We start from the raw sequence: 22,648 nt of genomic DNA on the forward strand, positions 1-22,648 counted from the left end.
AGCTATTGTAAATAGTGCTTCTGTGAACACAGGGGTGCATGTATATTTTTGCATTAGAGTTTTATCTGGATATATACCCAGGAGTGGGAGTATAGGATTCTATGGCAACTCTATTTTTAGTTTTTTGAGGAACCACCATACTGTTTCCATAGTAGCTGTGCCAATTTACATTCCCACAAGTGTAGGAAGGTTCCCTGGGGAAAAATTAGGTTTTATCCTGAGAAATAATGTGGCTGGATTTGCATTCTAGAAAGGCCTCTTCAGATATGAGTGTGGAAAATAGACTGGTGGGCAGAGAGCTTTCAAAAATACAGCCCTTTAGGACTTCCCTGGTGGTTAAGAATCCACCTGCTAATGCAGGGGCCAATTCCTGGTCTGGGAAGGTTCCACGTGCCGTGAAACAACTAAGTCCTCAAGCCGCGACTACTGAAGCCCGCGAGTCCTAGGGCCTGCGTGCCACAGCTCCTGAAGCCCGTGCACCTGGAAGCCGCTGCAGGGAAACGCGCACACAGCACCGAAGACCCAGGGCGGCCGAAACCACTTAATGTTAAGACATTTTTAAAAACAAAAATACAGTCCTTTATGTCCCACACTGACGGACTTTGCCACATCGGAGTCTTTGTGATAATACTGGACACAATACTTTTTTCTTTTCCTTTTAAATTGCTCTCTGTTATGCCTGAACTATAAACTCCTTTTAAAGGGAATTTTAAATCATGACCCTGAATGGAAGCACCATTTTCTGCCATCATGGAAGATGACAATAAACATACAAGGAAAACACACACAAATGATGTTGCTTGACATTAGTTAGATGCAATTGCCAGCCAAGGTTTTGAGCCGAAAACTTGCTTTTGTCTGTTTGTTTGTGGGTTTTTTTGCTCAAAGGAGATGCTGGTGAATAATATTCGCTAAAGACATTCAGGGTTGATACTTTCAAATTCTGGTGGTGTGTGAGGACTCTTGAGAGTCCCTTGGACTGCAAGGAGATCAAACCAGTCCATTCTAAGAGAAATCAACAGTGAGTATTCATTGGAAGGACTGATGCTGAAGCTGACGCTCCAATACTTTAGCCACCTGATGTGAAGTGTGGACTCACTGAAAAAGACCCTGATGCTGGGCAAGATTGAGGGCAGGAGGAGAAGGGGATGACAGAGGATGAGATGGTTGGATGGCATCACCCACTCGATGGACAAGAGTTTAAGTAAACTCCGGGAGTTGGTGATGGACAGGGAGGCCTGGCGTGCTGCAGTCCATGGGGTCACAAAGAGTCGGACACGACTGAGCGACTGAACAGCAAAGACATTGGAACCAAACTAAGATGTTATCCTTTATGTTCTGCGATGGGCCTAAAGATACTGAAGAGGAAGTTTGTTTCTTCTTTTGATTCAAACATTATTTAATGTCATGTGTCTAGCTTTTTTTTTTTTTTTTTGTCTGTCACAGGGCTTGTGGGATCTTAGTTCCCCGGGGCAGGGATTGAACCGAAGCCATGGCGTGAAAGCTCAGAGCTGCCTGGCGAGCTAGAGTCCAAGAGGGGACAAAGAGTCGGACCAACTGCGGCGACTTAGCACCGCACAGTATAGACGAGTCTGCCCTGATGGTCCCGCCTCTCGAGAGAGCCCAGACTAATACACAGGCGGGCCTCACTGATGGCCATCCGGCCCCGAGGAGAGAAGCGTGTACACAGCGTTTTCTCCTGGTTAATTTTCCTTTTCCGTGCCCAGTGTTTCTGAGACGTCCGCAGACAGTGGGAGAAGCGGAAGTGGACCTAGTGGGACCTGCAGCGGCCCTGGGCGCAGGGCTTCGAGAGCAGAGGGCAAGGAAGGCACGACTTCTGGGAAGTCAGCTCGGGCAACGCGGCGCCTCCGGCAGCGTTCACTGACGCAGGGCCGGCCCGGAACCGGAGCGCGCGCGCGAGGCGGCTGCGATGACTACCCGGGAAATACATGTAGGCGGCGCGGGCAGGCTGGGGGCAGGGGAAAGGGCAGCAGGAGTCGGAGGGACATTACTGGGGACGACGTGCAGAGAATAACAGCGCCGATACCGTGTGCTCTGGCAGGAAAAGCAGCAAGGCTGTTTACCGCGCGCGCATGGCCAGGAGAGGCAGCTTGCAGATTGTCAGCGGAATTTTCCACTGAGCTAAAGGCCCGGCCGGGCTCCATGAATGATATACATCCCCGTGTAATTAAGAGTGGGGAAGGTTTCTCTAAGACGCCAAACGCTGTGGACAGTCTCCTGGAGACATCTGTTTACCATCATTCATTTTGTCTCAATACCCACCTGTTTCAGCAAATTTTCCCGGCTTTCAGCCCTCCACCCAGTTTCCATCCAAATCTTGGGAACTGACAGCGCTGAATTTTATCATCTGCAGGGCTTTATTTATTTGGACATGTTAATCACGGTGTCCTGGCACACAAGAAAATGCACAGTGGAACACTTCTGGGATCAATTTCCCTAATGTAGTCAAACGCAGTGAAACATTCCATGTTGCCTAATTTGCACCCTCTCCTTGAAAATATCAACATCCCTTTCGTATTAACCTAAGGTTTCCTTGGCCTCACTGCACCGAGTGCGGAAGTTCCCTGCCCAGGAATCGAACCCGTGTCCCCTGCAGTGGGAGCAGGGCTCTTAACCACCAGACTGCCAGGGAAGTCCCCACCATTTTCCTTTCTGACATCTCCACTTGGGCATCTCGTAGGCATCTCAGCATAAGAAATGCAAATGGAAGCCGCTGGTGTCTGCTGCCACCCACTCAACCTGCATCTCCTGCATCATTCCCATAGTGGGATCTCACATCCCAGTTGCCCAGGACCTAGACCCACCGGTCCACCTTCAGTTCTTTCTCTGACATCCCATAGCCAGTCCATCAGAAGAATCAGGTCCTGGTGCTTCCCTGGTGGTACAGTGGATAAGAATCTGCTTGCCGATGCAGTAGGCATGGGTTCCATCCCAGGCAGGGGAGGAGCCCACGTGCCTCAGAGCAACCAAGCGCCACAACCACTGAGCCTGTGCTCTGGAGCCCACGCTCTGCAACCAGAGAAGCCGCCGCGGTGAGAAGCCTGCCCCCCGCAAGCAGAGAAAATCCCATCAGAGCAACGGAGACCCAGAGAAACCAAAACTAAAATACATAAACACACACAAAGGTTTTCAAAAAGAAAACCAGCTCCAATACGTGTCCAAAAATACACCCGAAAATTCAACAACTCCTCGCCCTGCCCATCGTCACTGCCCTGGTCCCTGACGCCGACAGCTCTTGGCTGAATGATTTCAGGAGCACACCACCCCCAACCTGTTTTCCCAACTTCCAGTCTGGCCCCCTGAGTCTCCTCTCAACACAGCCTGATTGTAATTATCCTAAAATTCTCTGTATTTTTAAAAAATTTTATTTATTTACTTAGGCCACCACACAGCCTGGGGGATCTTAGTTCCTTGACCAGGGATTGAACCCAGGCCCTCAGCAGTGGAAGTGTGGAGTCCCAACCACTGAGGCACCGGGCACTTTCCCTAGATGCCTTTCCTTTTTTGCATGCTGGGTCTTCACCACAGCATGGGCTTTTCTCTAGTTGTGATGAACGGGGGACCCACTAGCTGCAGTGCGCAGGCTTCTGATTGCAGGGGCTTCTTATTTTTTTTGCGGGGGCTTCAGTTGGTGCAGAGCACGGGCTCTGGGGTGTGTGGGCTTCTGTAGCTGCAGCTCCCGGGCTGGAGAGCACAGACTCTTAGCTGTCCCTGCGGCACGTGGGGATCTTCCCAGCCAGGGATCAAACCCGCATCTCCTGCATTGGCAGGTGAATTCTTTACCACTGAGCCACCGGGGAATTGCCCTGGGCTCCTTTTGGAAATCCTCCCCCGGCTCCGTCTTGCTGGGGTAGAAGCTGCAGGCGGAGGGAGCCCTGGCCTGTCTGTTCGTCCAGGCTTCCTGCCTCCCCTCCGAGCCCCACGCCCGCTGCGGCCGCGCTGACCCCCGCAGGCCGCCCTCCGCCGCCCGGGCCTCCACCAGGCAGACAGCACGGCCGGCTCCCCCCGGCCTGCACGGCGGCGCTCGCCCTCTCAAGGACACCGCGCCCGGGCCGCCCCCCGCACCCGGCACCCCGGCCCCCTCCCTGCCTCGCGCTCCTTCCTCTCCGGGAGCAGGAGGGCGGCCCCCGGTCCGGGGGCTCGGGTTCCGTTAAACATCAACCCTCAGCAGTGCGCGCACATACAAATGGGCTTCTTTCCAAAACAGAGACAGACATAGAAAACAACTTATGGTCACCCTGGGGGAGAGTGGAGGCATAAACGAGGGGTAGAGCATTAACAGGTACAGTCTGCCATATGGAAAGTAATCAGCGTGATTCACCTAGGCACGGGGTGTCTGCGTGCTCAGCCGGTCAGTCGTGTCGGGCTCTCTGTGACCCCATGGGCTGCAGCCCACCGGCTCCTCTGTCCCTGGGGTGTTCCAGGCAAGAATACTGGAGAAAGTAGCCATTTCCTTCTCCGGGGGGGTCTTCTCGACCCAGGGATGGAAGCTGTGCCTCCTGTATTGACTCTGTGCCCCTGAGCCACCTGGAAACCCCTATAGCTCAGGGGACGATATTCAGTATCTTGCGTGTGTGTGTGTGTGTGTGTGTGTGTGTGTGTGCGCGGTTTATATCTATACATAACCGAATCACCTTGCTGAACACCTGAAATTCAACTCCTCTTAAATTTAAAACAAAACAAAACAGTGTGTTCTCTCAGAACACCAGCCTCAGAAAAGGCCACTCCGCAGCCCTAATGGATTGAAACAAAACACAGTCCTCGGTAATCGTGTCCGAACACAGACAAGACATGAACATCGTCCACGTCACAGAAATGAACAAACAGTCCTCACTCCTGGGTAACTGTTGTTGCTGTTTTGTTGCTAAATTGTTTAGTCACTGAGTCCTGGCCAGCTCTTTGCAACCCGATGGACTGGAGCCCGCCAGGCTCCTCTGTCCATGGGATTGTCCAGGCGAGAACGCTGGGGGGGGGTTGCCATGTCCTCCTCCGGGGCATCTTCCCCACCCAGGGATCCAACCTGCATCTCTTGTGTCTCCTGCATTCACTGAGCCACCTGGGAAGCTCAGATTCATCTTCAGTTCCTTCTCTCACATCCCATAGCCAGTCCTCAGAAAATCAGGTCCAATACTCATCCAAAAATATATCTAAAAATTTAACAACAGTTCACCTTGCCTGTCGTCACTGCCCTGGTCCATGACACTCACAGCTCTTGGCTGAATGATTTCAAGAACACACCACCCCCAATCTGTTTTCCCAAACTCCATGCTCTCCCCCGGGTCTACTCCCCACCCAACATAATTGTCATTATCCTAAAATCCTCTTTACTTTTTAAATTTTTTGTTTGTTTGTTTTCTTACTTTGTTTTTGGCTGCTGCATAGCTTGTGGGGGGCTTGCAGGAGATCTGGGTTCCATCCTTGGGTTGGGAAGATCCCCTGGAGGAGGAAATGGCAACCCACTTCAGTGTTCTTGCCTGGAAAATTCCATGGATGGAGAAGCCTGGTGGGCTACAGTCCATGGGGTCGCAAGGAGTTGGACATGACCGAGTACACGTGTGTGCATAAGACAGCTTGTGGGATCACAGCCCACCCACTGGGATGGAACCCAGGCCGTCAGCAGTGAAAAGGTGGGTTCTAACCACTGAGCCACCGGGGAATTGCCCTGGGCTCCTTTTGGAAATCCTCCCCCGGCTCCGTCTTGCTGGGGTAGAAGCCGCAGGCGGAGCCCTGGCCTGTCTGTTCGTCCAGGCTTCCTGCCTCCCCTCCGAGCCCCACGCCCGCTGCGGCCGCGCTGACCCCCGCAGGCCGCCCTCCGCCGCCCCGGCCTCCACCAGGCAGACAGCACGGCCGGCTCCCCCCGGCCTGCACGGCGGCGCTCGCCCTCTCAAGGACACCGCGCCCGGGCCGCCCCCCGCACCCGGCACCCCGGCCCCCTCCCTGCCTCGCGCTCCTTCCTCTCCGGGAGCAGGAGGGCGGCCCCCGGTCCGGGGGCTCGGGTTCCGTTAAACATCAACCCTCAGCAGTGCGCGCACATACAAATGGGCTTCTTTCCAAAACAGAGACAGACATAGAAAACAACTTATGGTCACCCTGGGGGAGAGTGGAGGCATAAACGAGGGGTAGAGCATTAACAGGTACAGTCTGCCATATGGAAAGTAATCAGCGTGATTCACCTAGGCACGGGGTGTCTGCGTGCTCAGCCGGTCAGTCGTGTCGGGCTCTCTGTGACCCCATGGGCTGCAGCCCACCGGCTCCTCTGTCCCTGGGGTGTTCCAGGCAAGAATACTGGAGAGAGTAGCCATTTCCTTCTCCGGGGGGTCTTCTCGACCCAGGGATCGAAGCTGTGTCTCCTGTATTGACTCTGTGCCCCTGAGCCACCTGGAAACCCCTATAGCTCAGGGGACGATATTCAGTATCTTGCGTGTGTGTGTGTGTGTGTGTGTGTGTAATATATACACAGAACTGCATATACATCTGAAACTAACACAATATTTTAATTCAACTACACTTAAATTTAAAACAAAATCAAATAGCAACAACAAAAAGTGTGTTCTTACAGAACATCAGCTTCAGAAAAGGCCACTCAGCAACCGTGATGGATGAAAGCAAAACACAGCCACTCGGGAATCGTGTCTGAACACAGACAAGACGGGAACACCGTCCACGTCATGAAAGTCACCAAACCGTCCTCACTCCTGGCTAATGCAGCTTCTTAACCAGTTACAACTGTAGCCTTGTTCTCTGGTCGAGACCCTCCTTCCCCATTTACTAAGAAACTCAGTCACAGAATGAAGCTCAGTCCCTGATACATCTCATCTAGAACATAACCCAGCTTCCATAAGCTGTCCTCAAAATCCCCAACTCAAATCCAAAGCCTATAATAGGGTTCTCAACATATTGCATCAAACACCTGTTCAATATTATAAGTATTTTCAATATCATCTTACAGTTTCCTATTGCACTTTCTCCCTCATTTGAACCATAACCAAGGTATTCACCATAGGTGTCTTCCAGGAGGTCTTTGCCTTGGGGCATCAAAACCCCTTAATAACCAACACTAACAGCCTATGGATTTCATTTTATCATATTCACTGTCTGTCTCTTCATTAGAGCATAAGTTCTTTGAAGGCAATGACTGGAAGAGTTAGGGCTCCACGAATTTTTTAAAAAATACCTTTTATTTAATTTGTTTATCTGGCTGGAGGAGGTCTTAGTTGCAGCACGGGATCTACTTCCCTGACCAGGGGTTGAACCCGGGTCCCCTGCTCTGGGAGCCGGAGCACTCGACCACAAGGGAGGTCCCTCCTGGAGCTGCTATTTTTCTTGCTGTTGTTGTATTTCCTTCTGGGGTTGATGCCTTCGTCCTTACGTCATGCCCTTCCTGTCCCCGGTTACAGTCTTTGCTTTTGTTTACATATTCACCTATTTTTGGTCGCGCTGGGTCTTGGTGTCTGCGCAGGCTTCTCTCTGGCTTGCTGTGATCGGGGCTGCTCTCCAGCTGTGGCGCCTGAGCTTCTCCTGGGGTGGCTTCTCTTGGAGCAGAGGACGGGCTCTAGGGTGTGTGGGCTTCAGTAGCTGCAGCCCCCCGGCTCTAGGGCATAGGCCTAGTTGCCCCTCAGCACATAGGATCGTCCCAGAGCAAGGATCGAACCCACGTCCCCTGCATTGGCAGGCCAACTCTTAACCAGTGGACCACCAGGGAAGTCCTTCCAGGAATTTTTGTAAAGAAATCGTCCAGGAGGAAGTTGAAACTCAGAGGCCTCTGTGCGCCTGGCCCGGGACACACAGCCCTCTGCAGAGGAGCCGGGCTCCGATCCCGGCCTTGGCGCTCTTGGCCTGAGCCCCACTGCTGCTGCCCAGACACCTGGGCAGCAGGTGGAATCCCCTCTCCGGGCCCACCCGCCTCCTCTACCTGCGTGTGTTTTCCTCTGGGGATTGATTTCCCACTTTGGGGACCAAAGAAATGGGCTGAAATAAAACTAGGAGCCCCAATATTCAAGATGAGCAGGTCTGTCTTCTCCCAGCGGAGGGAGTTGTGGGGAGCGTTCTAGCAGCGCCCTCTTTTTTGACAACTGACCTCAGTCCGTGGAGAAGGTCTGGAACCAAGTGAGTGGACCCGGGCGGGAGCAGGGGCACCCGGGTCCTGGCCCTGTCTCTCAGGTCAGAAGCAGCAGGGAACACCTTCATGATTCCACCAGGGGGGCCCCTCCGCCCGCCCCCTTCCCGCCTCCTGTTCTTGGTCCAGGTTTGGCTGGAGGCCTTCTCTCACCTGACACCCTGCCGGCCGCTCTGAAGCCCGTCTGCCTCTCCACCTAGAGCAGGGACTCTTCCCTGTGACCTTAGGTTCCTGTCTTTCAGAATGAGTCTCCGGCATTTCCCTCCTTTCGCCAATATTACACTGAAGATTCGTATATCTGTGTTCATAATACTGTTAGTCACAAACGCTGAACCATGGAAGTGGTCCAAGTGTCCACCACAGAACAGATGGGCAAACCAAATGTGATGGGTCCGTGTGACAGGATACCAGCCCGCCTCAAAAAGGAAGATGTTTGGCATCTGTTCAACATGTCTGAGCCTCGAGGTCATTATGTTCAGTGGAATAAACCCGTCACAAAAGACAAGTACTGTGTGACTTCACTTATATGCGGTTTCCAGGGAAGTCAGACTCACACTCAGGACATCTAACATTGATTTAACAGTTAACACTGATCTATTCAACCGTATTCAGATTTTCCCACATGCCTCAGGATTCTTCAGTTCTTCAGTATCACCTCCACTGGGAAGGCCTCCCAGGTTACCCCCTGGAAAGCATGTCTGCCTCCCTCAGTCTCTATTTCGCGTGTGTCTTGTTGCTCAGTGGTGTCTGACTCTGCGACCCCATGGCCTGTGACCTGCCAGGCTCCTCTATCCACAGGATTCTCCAGGCCAGAATCCTGGAGTGGGTTGCCATTTCCTTCTCCAGGGGATCTTCCCCACCCAGGGATCAAACCCAGGTCTCCTGCACGGCAGGCAGATGCTTCATCGTCCGAGCTACGAATAAGCAAACACTTTCCGTAAAATGCCAGGTTGTTGATCTTGTTTTGTTCTGGGGCCTCATGGCGCAGCCTGTGGGATCTTAGTTTCTGCACCAGGGATCCAACCTGAGCCCTTGGCAGTGAAAGCACCAAGGCCTAACCACTGGACCGCCTGGGAATGCCCCAGCTTGTAAATCTTTCAGCCTTTGTAGCAGATCGTTCGCTCTCTGTTGTAATAGGAAAGCAGCCGCAGGCAATATGGAAATTAATTAGTGTGGCCATGTTCCAGTAAAACTTTATTTATGGGCACTGGAAAAAAAGATAAGAACACATTCAAGGTTAGTTAAGCGGTAAGACCCAGTCTAGGTGGGAGGCTTGGGGGGTGGGGTGCCCTCGAGAACCAGACAGGCTGTACCCTGCGCGGAGTTCACCCTGGAAGACAGACCCTTGGCCGATGAACCAATTTTCAAAACCCGGTTTGGATATGGACATGTGCTGTGAAGCAAAGGAAGCAGGGTGATAGTTTATGTATTTGTCCATTTATTTTTTGCATTGTGCGTATTTATTTATCACGGCCGCGCGGGGTCCTCCTAGCTGTGTGCGGGCTTCCTCTGCCTGCAGCGAGGGGTGGGCCGCTCTCGCTGCGAAGTGCAGGCTCAGTAGTTGTAGTATACAGACTTAGTTGCCCAGTGGCATGGGGGATCTTCCCGGACCAGGGATCAAACCCACGTCCCCTGTGTGGGCAGAGGAGTCTTAACCACTGGAGCACCAAGGAAATCCCCCATTTATTTATCTTCCCAGGGGCCACGAAGGAAGCTCAATTTTTAATGCCAGAGAGAAAGACAACACTGGAGAAAATCTGACTAGAAGTGGAGAGATGTGGGTCTCAGGGCCCTTTTTGCTAATTCCTAGCCTTGTGACCACAAGACACGGTCTACCTTTTCCCGGCTCCGATTGGCCCGCCCATTGGGTCAACAGGAATAGTCTCTAGTGTGAGCATGTCTCAGCAATCTTGCTGCCTTCTCCCAAGTTTTCCAATCCATTGAACTTCTGCTTATTCCTCAAAGCCCCCCTCGTCTATTTGTTTCACTTTTTGCTGCACCACACAGCAAGAAGGATCTTAGTTCCTGACCAGGGATCAAACCTGAGCCCCCCTGCATTGGAAGCACGGAGTCCTAACCACTGGACTCCCGAGGAAGTCCAGCAGGGTGATATTTAAGAGCGAGACTATGAAGAGGAGAGCTTTTGCTTCCTTTTTAGTTTTACGGACCCCAGGATTCTCCATTTTCAACAACGGCGCCCCTCTGCCCAAGTGCCCCGAGGCATGTGGTCTCCGGCTCCACTTTGAGAAACTCGGGCTAAAGGTGAAAAGGAAAAGTTAATATTTTCACATAACCTCCTGCTCTTTCCGCCTCTGTAACTCAGCTCGCTCCTTGCAAAGTCTAGGTCACGCATTCTCAGAAAGTGGGGACTCACAATACTAGGAACCGGAGTTTATGTCACTCACCCTTGTCCCGCTCTTTGCAAACACCCAGCCCCTGCAAACCCACAAACCTGCTTAATCATGCCTGTCCCTTTGTTCGGGGCTCAGAGCTCGGAGGGTTAACCCCTCTGGGCCCGCCGGCGTGAGAACCCTGAGTTCTCCACCTCTGCAAGTGTGGGGCTTGGTGTCCCGGGTACCGGTTTCTGCAACAAAGGGCATCAGATCTGCAGCTGAGCACTTTGTAAGATGCATTTGCTTTATGCTCACGGCGACCTCGTGATCATGGAACACTTGTAGCTTGTGTTCAGAAAGGGGAACCTGGGGCTTCGAGAGGCAAAGCCGCTTGCTGAGTTTCCTTCTTTCTTTGGGGCTCGGCAGGGTCTCCATTGGGGGGAGCGGGGCTGCTCTTGTTGGGGAGCAGCGGGCCTAGGGCATGCAGCTCAGGAGTTGTGGCTCCCGGGCTGAGCTGCTCTGCAGCATGTGGGATCTTCCCAGACCAGGGATCGAACCCGTGTCCCCTTCACTGTCAGGCGGATCCTCAACCACTGGAGCAGCAAGGAAGCCGCGCTTCTTGAGTGTCTCCATTTCGCCTTCACACCTTGGGTGCGTCCCCTGTGTGGATAGGCAGGGACTTGAGCCCCACGTGGTCTGCAAAGCCCGCGAAGTCTCAGTCTCTGAGGCTCCTGCTGTCCTTTCCCCAGGCTCTCCTTCTGGGCCCCCAACCCACCTTGGTGTCCATGGCAACAGCCTCTATCTTCACACCAGGTGGGAGGGAATTTCTATGACCTCAAGAGGGTAGAGGGGTTGTCTTCATCCCTCGGGGCTGTTATAACAGAATCCCCACCTATCTGGCGGGTTGTGAGGGACGTTTCTCTCTTACAGTTCTGGGCAGGAAGTCCAAGACCCAGGCACCAGCAGATGAAGCGCCTGGTGAGGACCCCACTTGCGAAAAGTCTGAGTGTCAGTGGCTCAGTCGAGCCGGCCTCTTTGCGACCCCATGGACTGTAGCCCGCCAGGCTCCTCCGTCCATGGGACTTCCCAGGCAAGAATCCTGGAGCGGGTAGCCTTTCCCTCCTCCGGGGGATCTTCCTGACCCAGGGAATGAACCCGGGTCTCCTGCACTGGCAGGCGGATTTCTTTTTTTTTTTTTTTTTTTACCGTCTGAGCCACCAGGGAAGCCCTTGAGAACTGAAGACCCTCTCTTTGCGACCCCGTGGACTGTAGCCCACCAGGCTCCTCCGTCCATGGGATTTCCCAGGCAAGAATACTGGGGTGGGTTGCCATTCCCTTCTCCAGGGGGATCTTCCCAGGGATCGAACCAGGGTCTTCCTCATTGTAGGCAGATTGTTTTACAATCTGAGCCACCAGGGAAGTCATAAGGGAATCCCTTACTGGTTCGCAAACGGCTACCTTTTCTTCTTCTTCTTCTTCTTCTTCTTTTTCCCCCCCTGGCCACCACGAGACACGTGGAAACTTATCTCCCTTCCCCGGGATGGAACCTGTAACCCCTGCACTGGAAGGCGGAATCTTAACCACTGGACCACCAGGGACGCCCTGTGAAGGGTCACTTCCGGCTATGTCCACCAGAGGGAGCTCTTGGGGCCTCTTTTATGGGGATGTTAGTCTCCCGCCTTGAGACCTAATCAATCATCGAAGGGCCCGCCTTCTGATACCAACACACGGGTGGTGAGGATCCGACAAACGAATTTGTGGGAAGCAAACGTTCGTCCATAGCCGAGGGGACGCCAGGCCTGCGTGGCTGGAAGAGAAAGGGCTGAGAAAGGCTCAGACCTTCTGCTGCCCCCAGAACGTGTGTCACGCCTGCTTTTGTCCCTATTAAAATGAAAACGTGAATTTTTTACAAAAGGATGAAAAATAAAGTGGAAATTCCCTGGTGGTCCAATGGTTAGGGTTCTGTGCTTTCACTGCCCAGGGCCCGGGTTCAATCCTTGTTCAGGGAATTAGGATTCTGCAAGCCATACAGTTAAAAATTAAATTAAATGGTTTTGCAGTCTTTTGCGGACGCTGAAGAAATTCCAGATTCTAGTCACCATTGGCTGCAAGTGCCAGTAGCTCAAAGCATAGTTATTTAAATAATTAAAAATAAAGCTGTGATTTGTGACAACATGGATTAAATCTCAGGGCATTATGCTAAGTGAAATTAGCCAGGCAGAAAAGACAAATATAGTGTGATTCCGCTTATACATACGTGGAAACTGAAAAAAAAAAAAAATCAAATTCATAGAGTAGAACAGTGACTGCCAGGGGCTGGGGTGAGGGTTGGGGAACGGGAGATGCTGGTCGAAGTGTACCAGCTCTCAGTGTTTTTTTTTTTTTTTTAAGCTCTCAGTTTTAAGACAAATTCTGAGCTCTAATGTACAGCGTGGCAACTGCAGATAATAATACTGTGTGATATGCTTGACATTTGCTAAGATAGTTGCTCTTAAGCTTTCCTTCTCAACAGAGACACATAAAATTACTCAGATAAAAGCAACTGGACATCGATTTAAAAAAATAAATAAATATTTATGAAATAAACAGGTAAGTACATGCAATCAAGCAAAGGCACTGCTTTCTTGAGGGCTGGGCTGGGCTGTGGAAAGGCCCTTTTGTTTTTCCAGTGGAATTGCTGGTGGTGGTCCCACATATGCACAAGTAAACGGGTACACTGTGATATATATACACTTGTTCATTTTTTATAGGAGACAGAAATGGGGTGAGATGCCTCAGTGCATGTGCAGGGTGTAAGTGTGTGTGAGTGTGAGAGTGTGTGTGAGTGTATGAGAGTGTGTATGTGTCTGAGAGTGTGTGTGTGTTTATGTGTGTGTGTGTGAGAGTGGGTATATGTATGTATGAGAAAGTGTGTATGTGTGTGTGACAGTGTGTGTGTATGTGTGAGAGTGGGTGTGTGTGTGACAATGGGTATGTGTATGTATGAGAATGTGTGTGTGAGTGTGTGTATGTGTGTAAGAGTGTGTGAGTATGTGTGTGAGTGTATGTGAGTGTGTGTGAGTGTATGTGTGCAAGAGTGTGTGTATGTGTGCAAGAGTGTGTGTGTGTGAAAGTATGTGAGTGTGTATGTGTGAGAGTGTGTGTATGTGTGAGTGTGTGTGTGTATGTGTGAGAGTGTGAGGGTGTGTGTATGTGAGAGTGCGTGTGTGCGTGTGTGTGAGTGTGTGTGTATGTGTTAGTGTGTGTGTGAGTGTATGTTTGTGTGGGTGTATGTGAGTGTGTGAGTGTGTGTGTTTGTGTGTGAGTGTGTGTGAGAGAGTGGGTGTGTGTGAGAGTGTGTGTTTGTGTGTGCGTGTGTGTGAGTGTGTTTGCGTGTGTGGGTGAGTGTGTATATGTGAGTGTGTGTGTGAGTGTGTTTGAGTGTGTGTGAGTGTGTATATGCGTGTGAGTGTGTGTGTATGAGAGTGTGTGGGTGAGTGTGTGTGCGTGTGTGAGTGTGTGTGTGTGAGTGTGTGTGTGGCGGGGAGGGGGGCCCAGAATATTTAACAGCACTTCATTGTCACCTGCCCTGCTCTGCCCTTTACTTTTCTTCAAATTATTCTCCTCTTCCCTCTGATTTATTTGCTTCCCTCCACACTCCCCTAGTTTGTTTGTTTTTTTTTTCCCGGAGCCCCCCAGCACCCCAGCCTTCCTTCCAACTTCCCCTAGTTTTAAGGGGAAAATAAGAGAGAGCCGAGCTTCTTTCCCGTCGCGTTCAGTTGTCTCCCGTCTGTCCCTGTCTCGCTCTCCGCCTGGCTCTTTCTAGCAGGCCCGCAGGCAGCAGAGGTCAGAGGAAGGCGTGGGCCTTTCCGGGAACCACGGTCGCCCCGCGGACCTCAGACCCCGGGCTCGGGCTGGAGGCCCGGTGGCAGCTGCGGCTTCGGGAACCCTCCCCACCACAGGAACACCCGAAGGCTGAAAGAAGCCATCTCAGGAGTAAGGATCACTCTCAAAGACGTCTCAGCACACACAGACTCCCTTCCCGTTGGCCAGATCTGGGTTGTGGTAACCCCTCAATCCAACCATTAGCGAGGAGGAGATCAGCGCCTCCCAGACAGGACGAGACCCATCAGAATTTACTCCCTTAACGAGGGCTGGGGTCGCTCTTTCATGACTCAGGTTCTTACCCCAGGTTCTCACAAACCTGACTCTCCATCCCCCACCCCACCCCTTTCCCCCCTTTTTTTAATTGGCCACGCCACCTGGCATGTGAGATCCGTTTCCAGACCAGGGATCAAACCCGTGCCCCCTGCTGTGGAAGCTCTAGTCTTAACCACTGAACTGCCAGGGAATTCACTGGCTCCCTTTCATCATTCAAGCTGCAGCTTAAATGTCACCTCCTCCAAGAAGCCCTCCATGAACACTCAATGCAGAGTCAATGTAAGGGTCGATGTGAGTGTGCACAGGTGTAGATGTTACCATTGTTAGTGGAAACCATCAGTAAACTATATATATGTATATATATATAGTTTATATAGTTATATATAGTTTATATAGTTTTATATATATATATATATAAATTTTTTCCTGCTGGTCCAGTGGTTAAGGCTCTAAGCTTCCACTGTAGAGCCACACGGGTTCAATCCCTGATCGGGGAACTAAGATTCCACATGCCTGCATGCTGTGGACCAAAAACAAAACAAAACAAAACAAAACAAAACTCTATGATAGGAATAGAAAAGAGTTTTCTTTCCACTGGATTACAAAATGGAAGAGCCTCATAAAGGCAAAAACCACAGGTAACAAATTGTTTGTCAAGAATTATCATTGAATCTGGCAAGAACGTGTGCTTGTGGAGCGAGGATTGGTTGGGGTCTGAAATGGTTGCTTAGTTACGAGGGGAGACCTTGAGCCCGTGAGGTTGCAGTTGGCAGCGGTTCGTAGCTAACGTTTTGAGAACCGGCTGGTGGTAAATGGAATCACGCGTAAGCCAGAATGGCTCCCCACCCCTCAACATGTGAACATTTCTCCTGTCTTCGTCTTGGCCTCCTCCCCATCATTTACCTGTGTTCCCTCAACTGCGGTTGCGATGTGACCTCGGTTCTCTTAAATTATAAGTCTGAGACATGCCTGCCGTTAAGCGAAGGTTGAAAAGGAAAATGCCCGCAGGCAGGCCTCCCGAGCGGCCCAAAGCACAGGCGGCTGGGGCTCGAGCAGCTAGCCAGGGCCCCCGAGGGCGGGTTAATGCTCCACCAGGAGGCAGGGGTGTGGAATGGCTTCCTTGCCCATCAGGGTCAGCACGCGGGCTCTCAGCCGGGTGTGCGATGCTGGCCGAGAGGAGGCTGAGGCGGCGGGTGGGGCGTGGAGGAACCTCTGTACCCGGGTGCTGCTTCTCGCCCTGGCGCTGCTGGCGTTTGGAGTCTAAGGCCAATCTGGGACTAATCCTTAGTCTCAGGAGAACTGCGACCTGGCCTCCAACCCCCGATCTCCTGCCCCGTGTGAAAACCGAAATGTCTCCAGACATCCCCCAAGTGTCCGCTAGGAGGCAGAACCGCCCCCGGTTGAGGCTCTCAGCAGAGCCCGCTGTAGACACAGGGCTGAGCCCCCAAATCAGAGATCCTGGTTTAGAAGGCCTAGGAGCATTACCTTGAGAAGTTCCTGCTCTAAACCGTCTAAATTTCTTCTTCTTCTTTAAGAAAAAATTTTTTCTGACCCTTTCATTGATTGTCTCCTGCTTCTGCTGAGTCACTCAGTCCTGTCCGACTCTTTCTGAGCCCAGGGCGCCTCTCTCAGTGGAATTTTCCAGGCAAGAATACTGGAATGGATGGCCATGCATTCCTCCAAAGGATCTTCCCAAACCCAGGGATCAAACCCAGGTCTCCCACATTACAGGCGGATTTTTTTTTTAACCATCCGAGCCACCGGGGAAGCCCAGGAATACTGGGGTGGGAGGCCTAGCCCTTCTCCAGGGGAACTTCCTAACTCAGGAATCGAACCCGGGGTCTCTGGCATCGCAGGCGGATTCTTTACCAGCTGAGCCAGCAGGGAAGCTTCATTGCCCACGGCAGTATTTAAATCATGAAAACATGTAGTCAGTCAAGAGGGGGACGATTTGGGGGGAAAGAAAGAATGGGATGTTTGCATATTGCTAAGCCTTTAATAAACTGTGGAAAATTCTGAAAGAGATGGGAATACCAGACCACCTGACCTGCCTCATGAGAAACCTGTATGCAAGTCAGGAAGCAACAGTTAGAACTGGACATGGAACAACAGACTGGTTCCAAATAGGAAAAAGAGTGCATCAAGGCTGTATATTGTCACCCTGCTTATTTAACTTATATGCAGAGCACATCATGAGAAACGCTGGGCTGGAAGAAGCACAAGCTGGAATCAAGATTGCCGGGAGAAATATCAATAACCTCAGATATGCAGATGACACCACCCTTATGGCAGAGAGTGAAGAACTAAAGAGCCTCTTGATGAAAGTGAAAGAGGAGAGTGAAAAGTTGGCTTAAAGCTCAACATTCAGAAAACTAAGATCATGGCATCTGGGCCCATCACCTCATGGGAACTAGATGGGGAGACAGTGGAAACAGTGTCAGACTTTATTTGGGTGGGGCTCCAAAATCACTGCAGATGGTGACTGCAGCCATGAAATTAAAAGATGCTTACTCCTTGGAAGGAAAGTTATGACCAACCTAGATAGCATATTAAAAAGCAGAGACATTACTTTGCCAACAAAGGTCCATCTAATCAAGGCTATGGTTTTTCCAGTGGTCATGTATGGATGTGAGAGTTGGACTGTGAAGAAAGCTGAGCATAGAAGAATTGATGCTTTTGAACTGTGGTGTTGGAGAAGACTCTTGAGAGTCCCTTGGACTGCAAGGAGATCCAACCAGTCCATCCTAAAGGAGATCAGTCCTGGGTGTTCATTGGAAGGACTGATGCTGAAGCTGAAACTCCAGTTTTTGGCCAATTCATGCGAAGAGCTGACTCATTGGAAAAGACCCTGATGCTGGGAGGGATTGGGGGCAGGAGGAGAAGGGGACGACAGAGGATGAGATGGTTGGATGGCATCACCGACCCGATGGGCATGAGTCTGAGTAAACTCCGGGAGTTGGTGATGGACAGGGAGGCCTGGCGTGCTGCGATTCATGGGGTCACAGAGAGTCGGACACGACTGAGCGACTGAAGTGAACTGAAGCCTTTAATGTTCATGCAGTTAGTGAGAGGACAATAACTATATTTCTGAGCACACATGATGCCTCCTTGGATTATTTGCTGTATTTTAATTTATTGTTTTGTCATTATGCCTGTGATTTTGTCCGCGAATTCCTGTGGCAGTTGCTATATATTACCACTAGGTGGTGATCGACGACAAGAAATAAGGCCTTTTGCGGCGTCTCCAGCGAGACCGCTATCCTCTATTTTACCACGAGGTGGCGCTGGACGATAGGAAATAAAGCCCTTAGGTTTGTCTTCAAGAAGGTTCCTCTCTCCTTCCAGGTGTCTGTCGCTAGCAGGGTTCAATTAAGAAGCCCCACAAGCGAGACACTTCAGCGTCACCATCACAGTTCCCCATATTATCCCGCTCTTAACAGTTTTTCTTGAAATAGGCCCACTTTATTCATTTTCTCATTTTGTTTTAATTATAGTTGATTTGTTACAACGTTGTGTTAATTTCTGCTATATAGCAAAGTGATTGACATACACACATATACATTCTTTTTAAAAATGTTCCTTTCCATTGTGGTTTATCACAGGGTTTTGAACAAAATCTGTGCTTTCAGCAGGATCCTGTTAATCCATTCTAGATGTAAAAGCTTACACCTGCTAACCCCAAACTCCCTCTCATTTCTCCCCCAACCCCTTCCCCCTTGGCAACCACAAGCCTGTGTTCTATGTCCGTGATTCCGTTTCGTAGATAGGTTTGTTTGTGTCATATTTTATTTATTTTTTATGTATTTTTATTAGTTGGAGGCTAATTACTTTACAATATAGTAATGGTTTTTGCCATACATTGACATGAATCAGCCATGGATTGACTGTGTCACATTTTAGATTCCACATGTAAGTGATCTTACATGGTGTTTGTCCTCTTTCTGACTTATCTGGTATGATCACCTCTAGTTGCCTTAAAAACAAATGTTAAAAAGTACATTAATTTCAATAGAATACTGCAGCAGGTGTGATAAAGACAAGATGATGGCAAGAGAGGAGAAACAGAGAGAGGGAAAAGTGTGGGGGAGGAGCCTCTAGTTAGAACACTAGCCCTATCAGAGCGCCACCCTTGTCATCTCCCTCACGCTTAATTCCCTCCATCAAAGCCTCAGCTCCAAAGACAATCACCTGGCAACTAGAGTTTCAACATTTAGGAGGAGTGGAAAATGCCGCAGTTGAGTCCCCAGCATTTACGGACATCTGTGACTCTTGATTTGTTTATTTATTCCTAATTGGAGGATGGTTGTTTACCGTGTTGCATCAGTGTGCGCGGTCCAACGAGGTGGACCAGTGACACGTGTACACACAGCCCCTGGCCCTCACCGCCCCGCCAGGGCAGCGGGAGCCCCGGGTTGAGCCCCCGGGCTGTGTAACCACGTCCCACTCGCATCTGTCCCTCACGTGGTAACGTATATGTTCATGCTGCTCTCTCAACTCTCCCCTGCTGCCTCAGACGGTAGAGAATCTGCCTGCAATGCGGGACACCCAGGTTCGATCCCTGGGTCAGGATAGATCCCCGGGAGAAGGGAAGGACAACCCACTCCAGTGTTCTTGCCTGGAGAGTCCCATGGACAGAGGAGCCTGGCTGCTACAGTCTCTGGGGTCACAAAGAATCAAAGACAACAGAGTAACTATCTTTCTCTCAATTCATGTGACTACTGATTTTTGTTATTCTTAAAGATTTCTCTCTCTCTCTTTATTTTTTTTCAGAAAAGAACCCTAGATACTCCAATGGAAGACTTGACAATGAATATAAACAGAGTTCTCAGAAGAACTACAAAAGGGAGGGGCGGGGATTCTCCAGCGGTTCAGAGGTCAAGACTCTGCTCTCCCAGCACAAGGATGAATCCCATCCCTGGCCAGGGAACTGAGATCCCACAAGCTGCAAAGCGTGACCCAAGAAAGGAAAAGAGAAAAAGAAGCTGTGGAGACAGAGAGAGTGATGGGACAAAGATGCGGGTGAAGAGAAAATGAAGAACACACCAACTTTGGAAGTTCTGTTGACATTCATGTGTAAACATGACAGGTGACAATCTTGTGGATAATTCACTGAGCCTGAACATTAATTTTACATGTAAGCACTAGGCACTGTTGCTTGTTGCCTGTTTTAATTTATGCTGAAGCAGTGTGATGACCAGGATGTAAGGGAATGTTGTTTTAGCTGAGATTTTGCCAAGTGGGGAACATCAGCTCCAAAATCACAGTACCCCCAAGCAATGCCATCCAGGCCATCTGAGTTGTCGGTAGATATAGCAAGTGGGTTGTGTGTTAAGGTGAATCAACGGGTGTGGAGATAATTTGGCTACTTGTGTTTTACTGTTGTTCAGTCGCTAAGTCCTGTCCAACCCTTTGCGACCCCGTGGACGGCAGCACGCGAGGTGTCTCTGTTCTCCACTATCTCCCTCGTTTCTTCAGATTCATGTCCACTGAGTCGGTGATGCCATCCAACCGTCTCACCCTCTGTCGCCTCCTTCTCCTTCTGCCCTCAATCTTTCCCAGCATCAGGGTCTCTTCCGATGCATCAGCTCTTCCCATCAGGTGGCCAAAGTATTGGAGCTTGTGTTGGACAAGCTCTCCAAATTAGAGATCCTGGTTTAGAAGGCCTAGGAGCATTACCTTGAGAAGTTCCTGCTCTAAACCATCTAAATTTCTTCTTCTTCTTTAAGAAAAAATTTTTTCTGTCCCTTTCATTGATTGTCTCCTCTTCTGCTGAGTCACTCAGTCCTGTCCGACTCTTTCTGAGCCCAGGGCGCCTCTCTCAGTGGAATTTTCCAGGCAAGAAAACTGGAATGGATGGCCATGCATTCCTCCAAAGGATCTTCCCAAACCCAGGGATCAAACCCAGGTCTCCCACATTACAGGCGGATTTTTTTTTTAACCATCCGAGCCACCGGGGAAGCCCAGGAATACTGGGGTGGGAGGCCTAGCCTTTCTCCAGGGGAACTTCCTGACTCAGGAATCGAACCCGGGGTCTCTGGCATCGCAGGCGGATTCTTCACCAGCTGAGCCAGCAGGGAAGCTTCATTGCCCACGGCAGTATTTAAATCATGAAAACATGTAGTCAGTCAAGAGGGGGACGATTTGGGGGGAAAGAAAGAATGGGATGTTTGCATATTGCTAAGCCTTTAATAAACTGTGGAAAATTCTGAAAGAGATGGGAATACCAGACCACCTGACCTGCCTCTTGAGAAAGCTGTATGCAGGTCAGGAAGCAACAGTTAGAACTGGACATGGAACAACAGACTGGTTCCAAATAGGAAAAGGAGTGCATCAAGGCTGTATATTGTCACCCTGCTTATTTAACTTATATGCAGAGTACATCATGAGAAATGCTGGGCTGGAAGAAGCACAAGTTGGAATCAAGATTGCCAGGAGAAATATCAATAACCTCAGATATGCAGATGACACCACTCTTATGGCAGAAAGTGAAGAGGAACTAAAAATCCTCTTGATGAAAGTGAAAGAGGAGAGTGAGAAAGTTGGGTTAAAGCTTAACATTCAGAAAACTAAGATCGTGGCACCTGACACCATCACCTCATGGAAAATAGATGGGGAAACAGTGGAAACAGTGTCAGACTTTATTTTTCTGGGCTCCAAAATCACTGCAGATGGTGACTGCAGCCATGAAATTAAAAGATGCTTACTCCTTGGAAGGAAAGTTATGACCAACCTAGACAGCATATTAAAAAGCAGAGACATTACTTTGTTGACAAAGGTCCGTCTGGTCAAGGCTGTTTTTTCCAGTGGTCATGTATGGATGTGAGAGGCGGACTGTGAAGGAAGCTGAGCATAGAAGAATTGATGCTTTTGAACTGTGGTGTTGGAGAAGACTCTTGAGAGTCCCTTGGACTGCAAGGAGACCCAACCAGTCCATCCTAAAGGAGATCAGTCCTGGGTGTTCACTGGAAGGACTGATGCTGAAGCTGAAACTCCAGTTTTTGGCCACTTCATGTGAAGAGCTGACTCATTGGAAAAGACCCTGATGCTGGGAGGGATTGGGGGCAGGAGGAGAAGGGGACGACAGAGGATGAGATGGTTTGATGGCATCACCGACCCGATGGGCATGAGTTTGGGTACACTCCGGGAGTTGGTGATGGACAGGGAGGCCTGGCGTGCTGCGATTCATGGGGTCACAGAGAGTCGGACACGACTGAGCGACTGAAGTGAACTGAAGCCTTTAATGTTCATGCAGTTAGTGAGAGGACAATAACTATATTTCTGAGCACACATGATGCCTCCTTGGATTATTTGCTGTATTTTAATTTATTGTTTTGTCATTATGCGTGTGATTTTGTCCGCGAATTCCTGTGGCAGTTGCTATATATTACCACTAGATGGTGATCGACGACAAGAAATAAGGCCTTTTGCGGCGTCTCCAGCGAGACCGCTATCCTCTATTTTACCACGAGGTGGCGCTGGACGATAGGAAATAAAGCCCTTAGGTTTGTCTTCAAGAAGGTTCCTCTCTCCTTCCAGGTGTCTGTCGCTAGCAGGGTTCAATTAAGAAGCCCCACAAGCGAGACACTTCAGCGTCACCATCACAGTTCCCCATATTATCCCGCTCTTAACAGTTTTTCTTGAAATAGGCCCACTTTATTCATTTTCTCATTTTGTTTTAATTATAGTTGATTTGTTACAACGTTGTGTTAATTTCTGCTATATAGCAAAGTGACTGAGATGTACACATATATACATTCTTTTTAAAAATGTTCCTTTCCATGATGGTTTATCACAGGGTTTTGAACAAAATCTGTGCTTTCCAGCAGGATCCTGTTAATCCATTCTAGATGTAAAAGCTTACACCTGCTGACCCCAAACTCCCTCTCATTTCTCCCCCAACCCCTTCCCCCTTGGCAACCACAAGCCTGTTGTTCTATGTCCATGATTCCGTTTCGTAGATAGGTTCGTTTGTGTCGTATTTTATTTATTTTTTTTTAATTTTGATTAGTTGGAGGCTAATTACTTTACAATATTGTAA

At 50.1% G+C, this 22,648-nt stretch overlaps 1 protein-coding gene across 1 annotated transcript; it reads left to right on the plus strand.

The window, feature by feature from the left end:
- Positions 1-2,929: 2,929 nt before the first annotated feature.
- Positions 2,930-15,874, plus strand: LOC122692887 (classical arabinogalactan protein 9-like). Its single transcript, XM_043900701.1, has 4 exons — positions 2,930-2,934; positions 3,918-4,191; positions 5,826-6,043; positions 15,742-15,874. The coding sequence occupies exons 1-4, from the start codon at positions 2,930-2,932 to the stop codon at positions 15,872-15,874; spliced, it is 630 nt and encodes a 209-aa protein (XP_043756636.1).
- The last annotated feature ends 6,774 nt before the right edge of the window (positions 15,875-22,648 follow it).

Source organism: Cervus elaphus, chromosome 4 (assembly GCF_910594005.1).
Source record: "Cervus elaphus chromosome 4, mCerEla1.1, whole genome shotgun sequence".
Taxonomy (NCBI): Eukaryota; Metazoa; Chordata; class Mammalia; order Artiodactyla; family Cervidae; genus Cervus; species Cervus elaphus.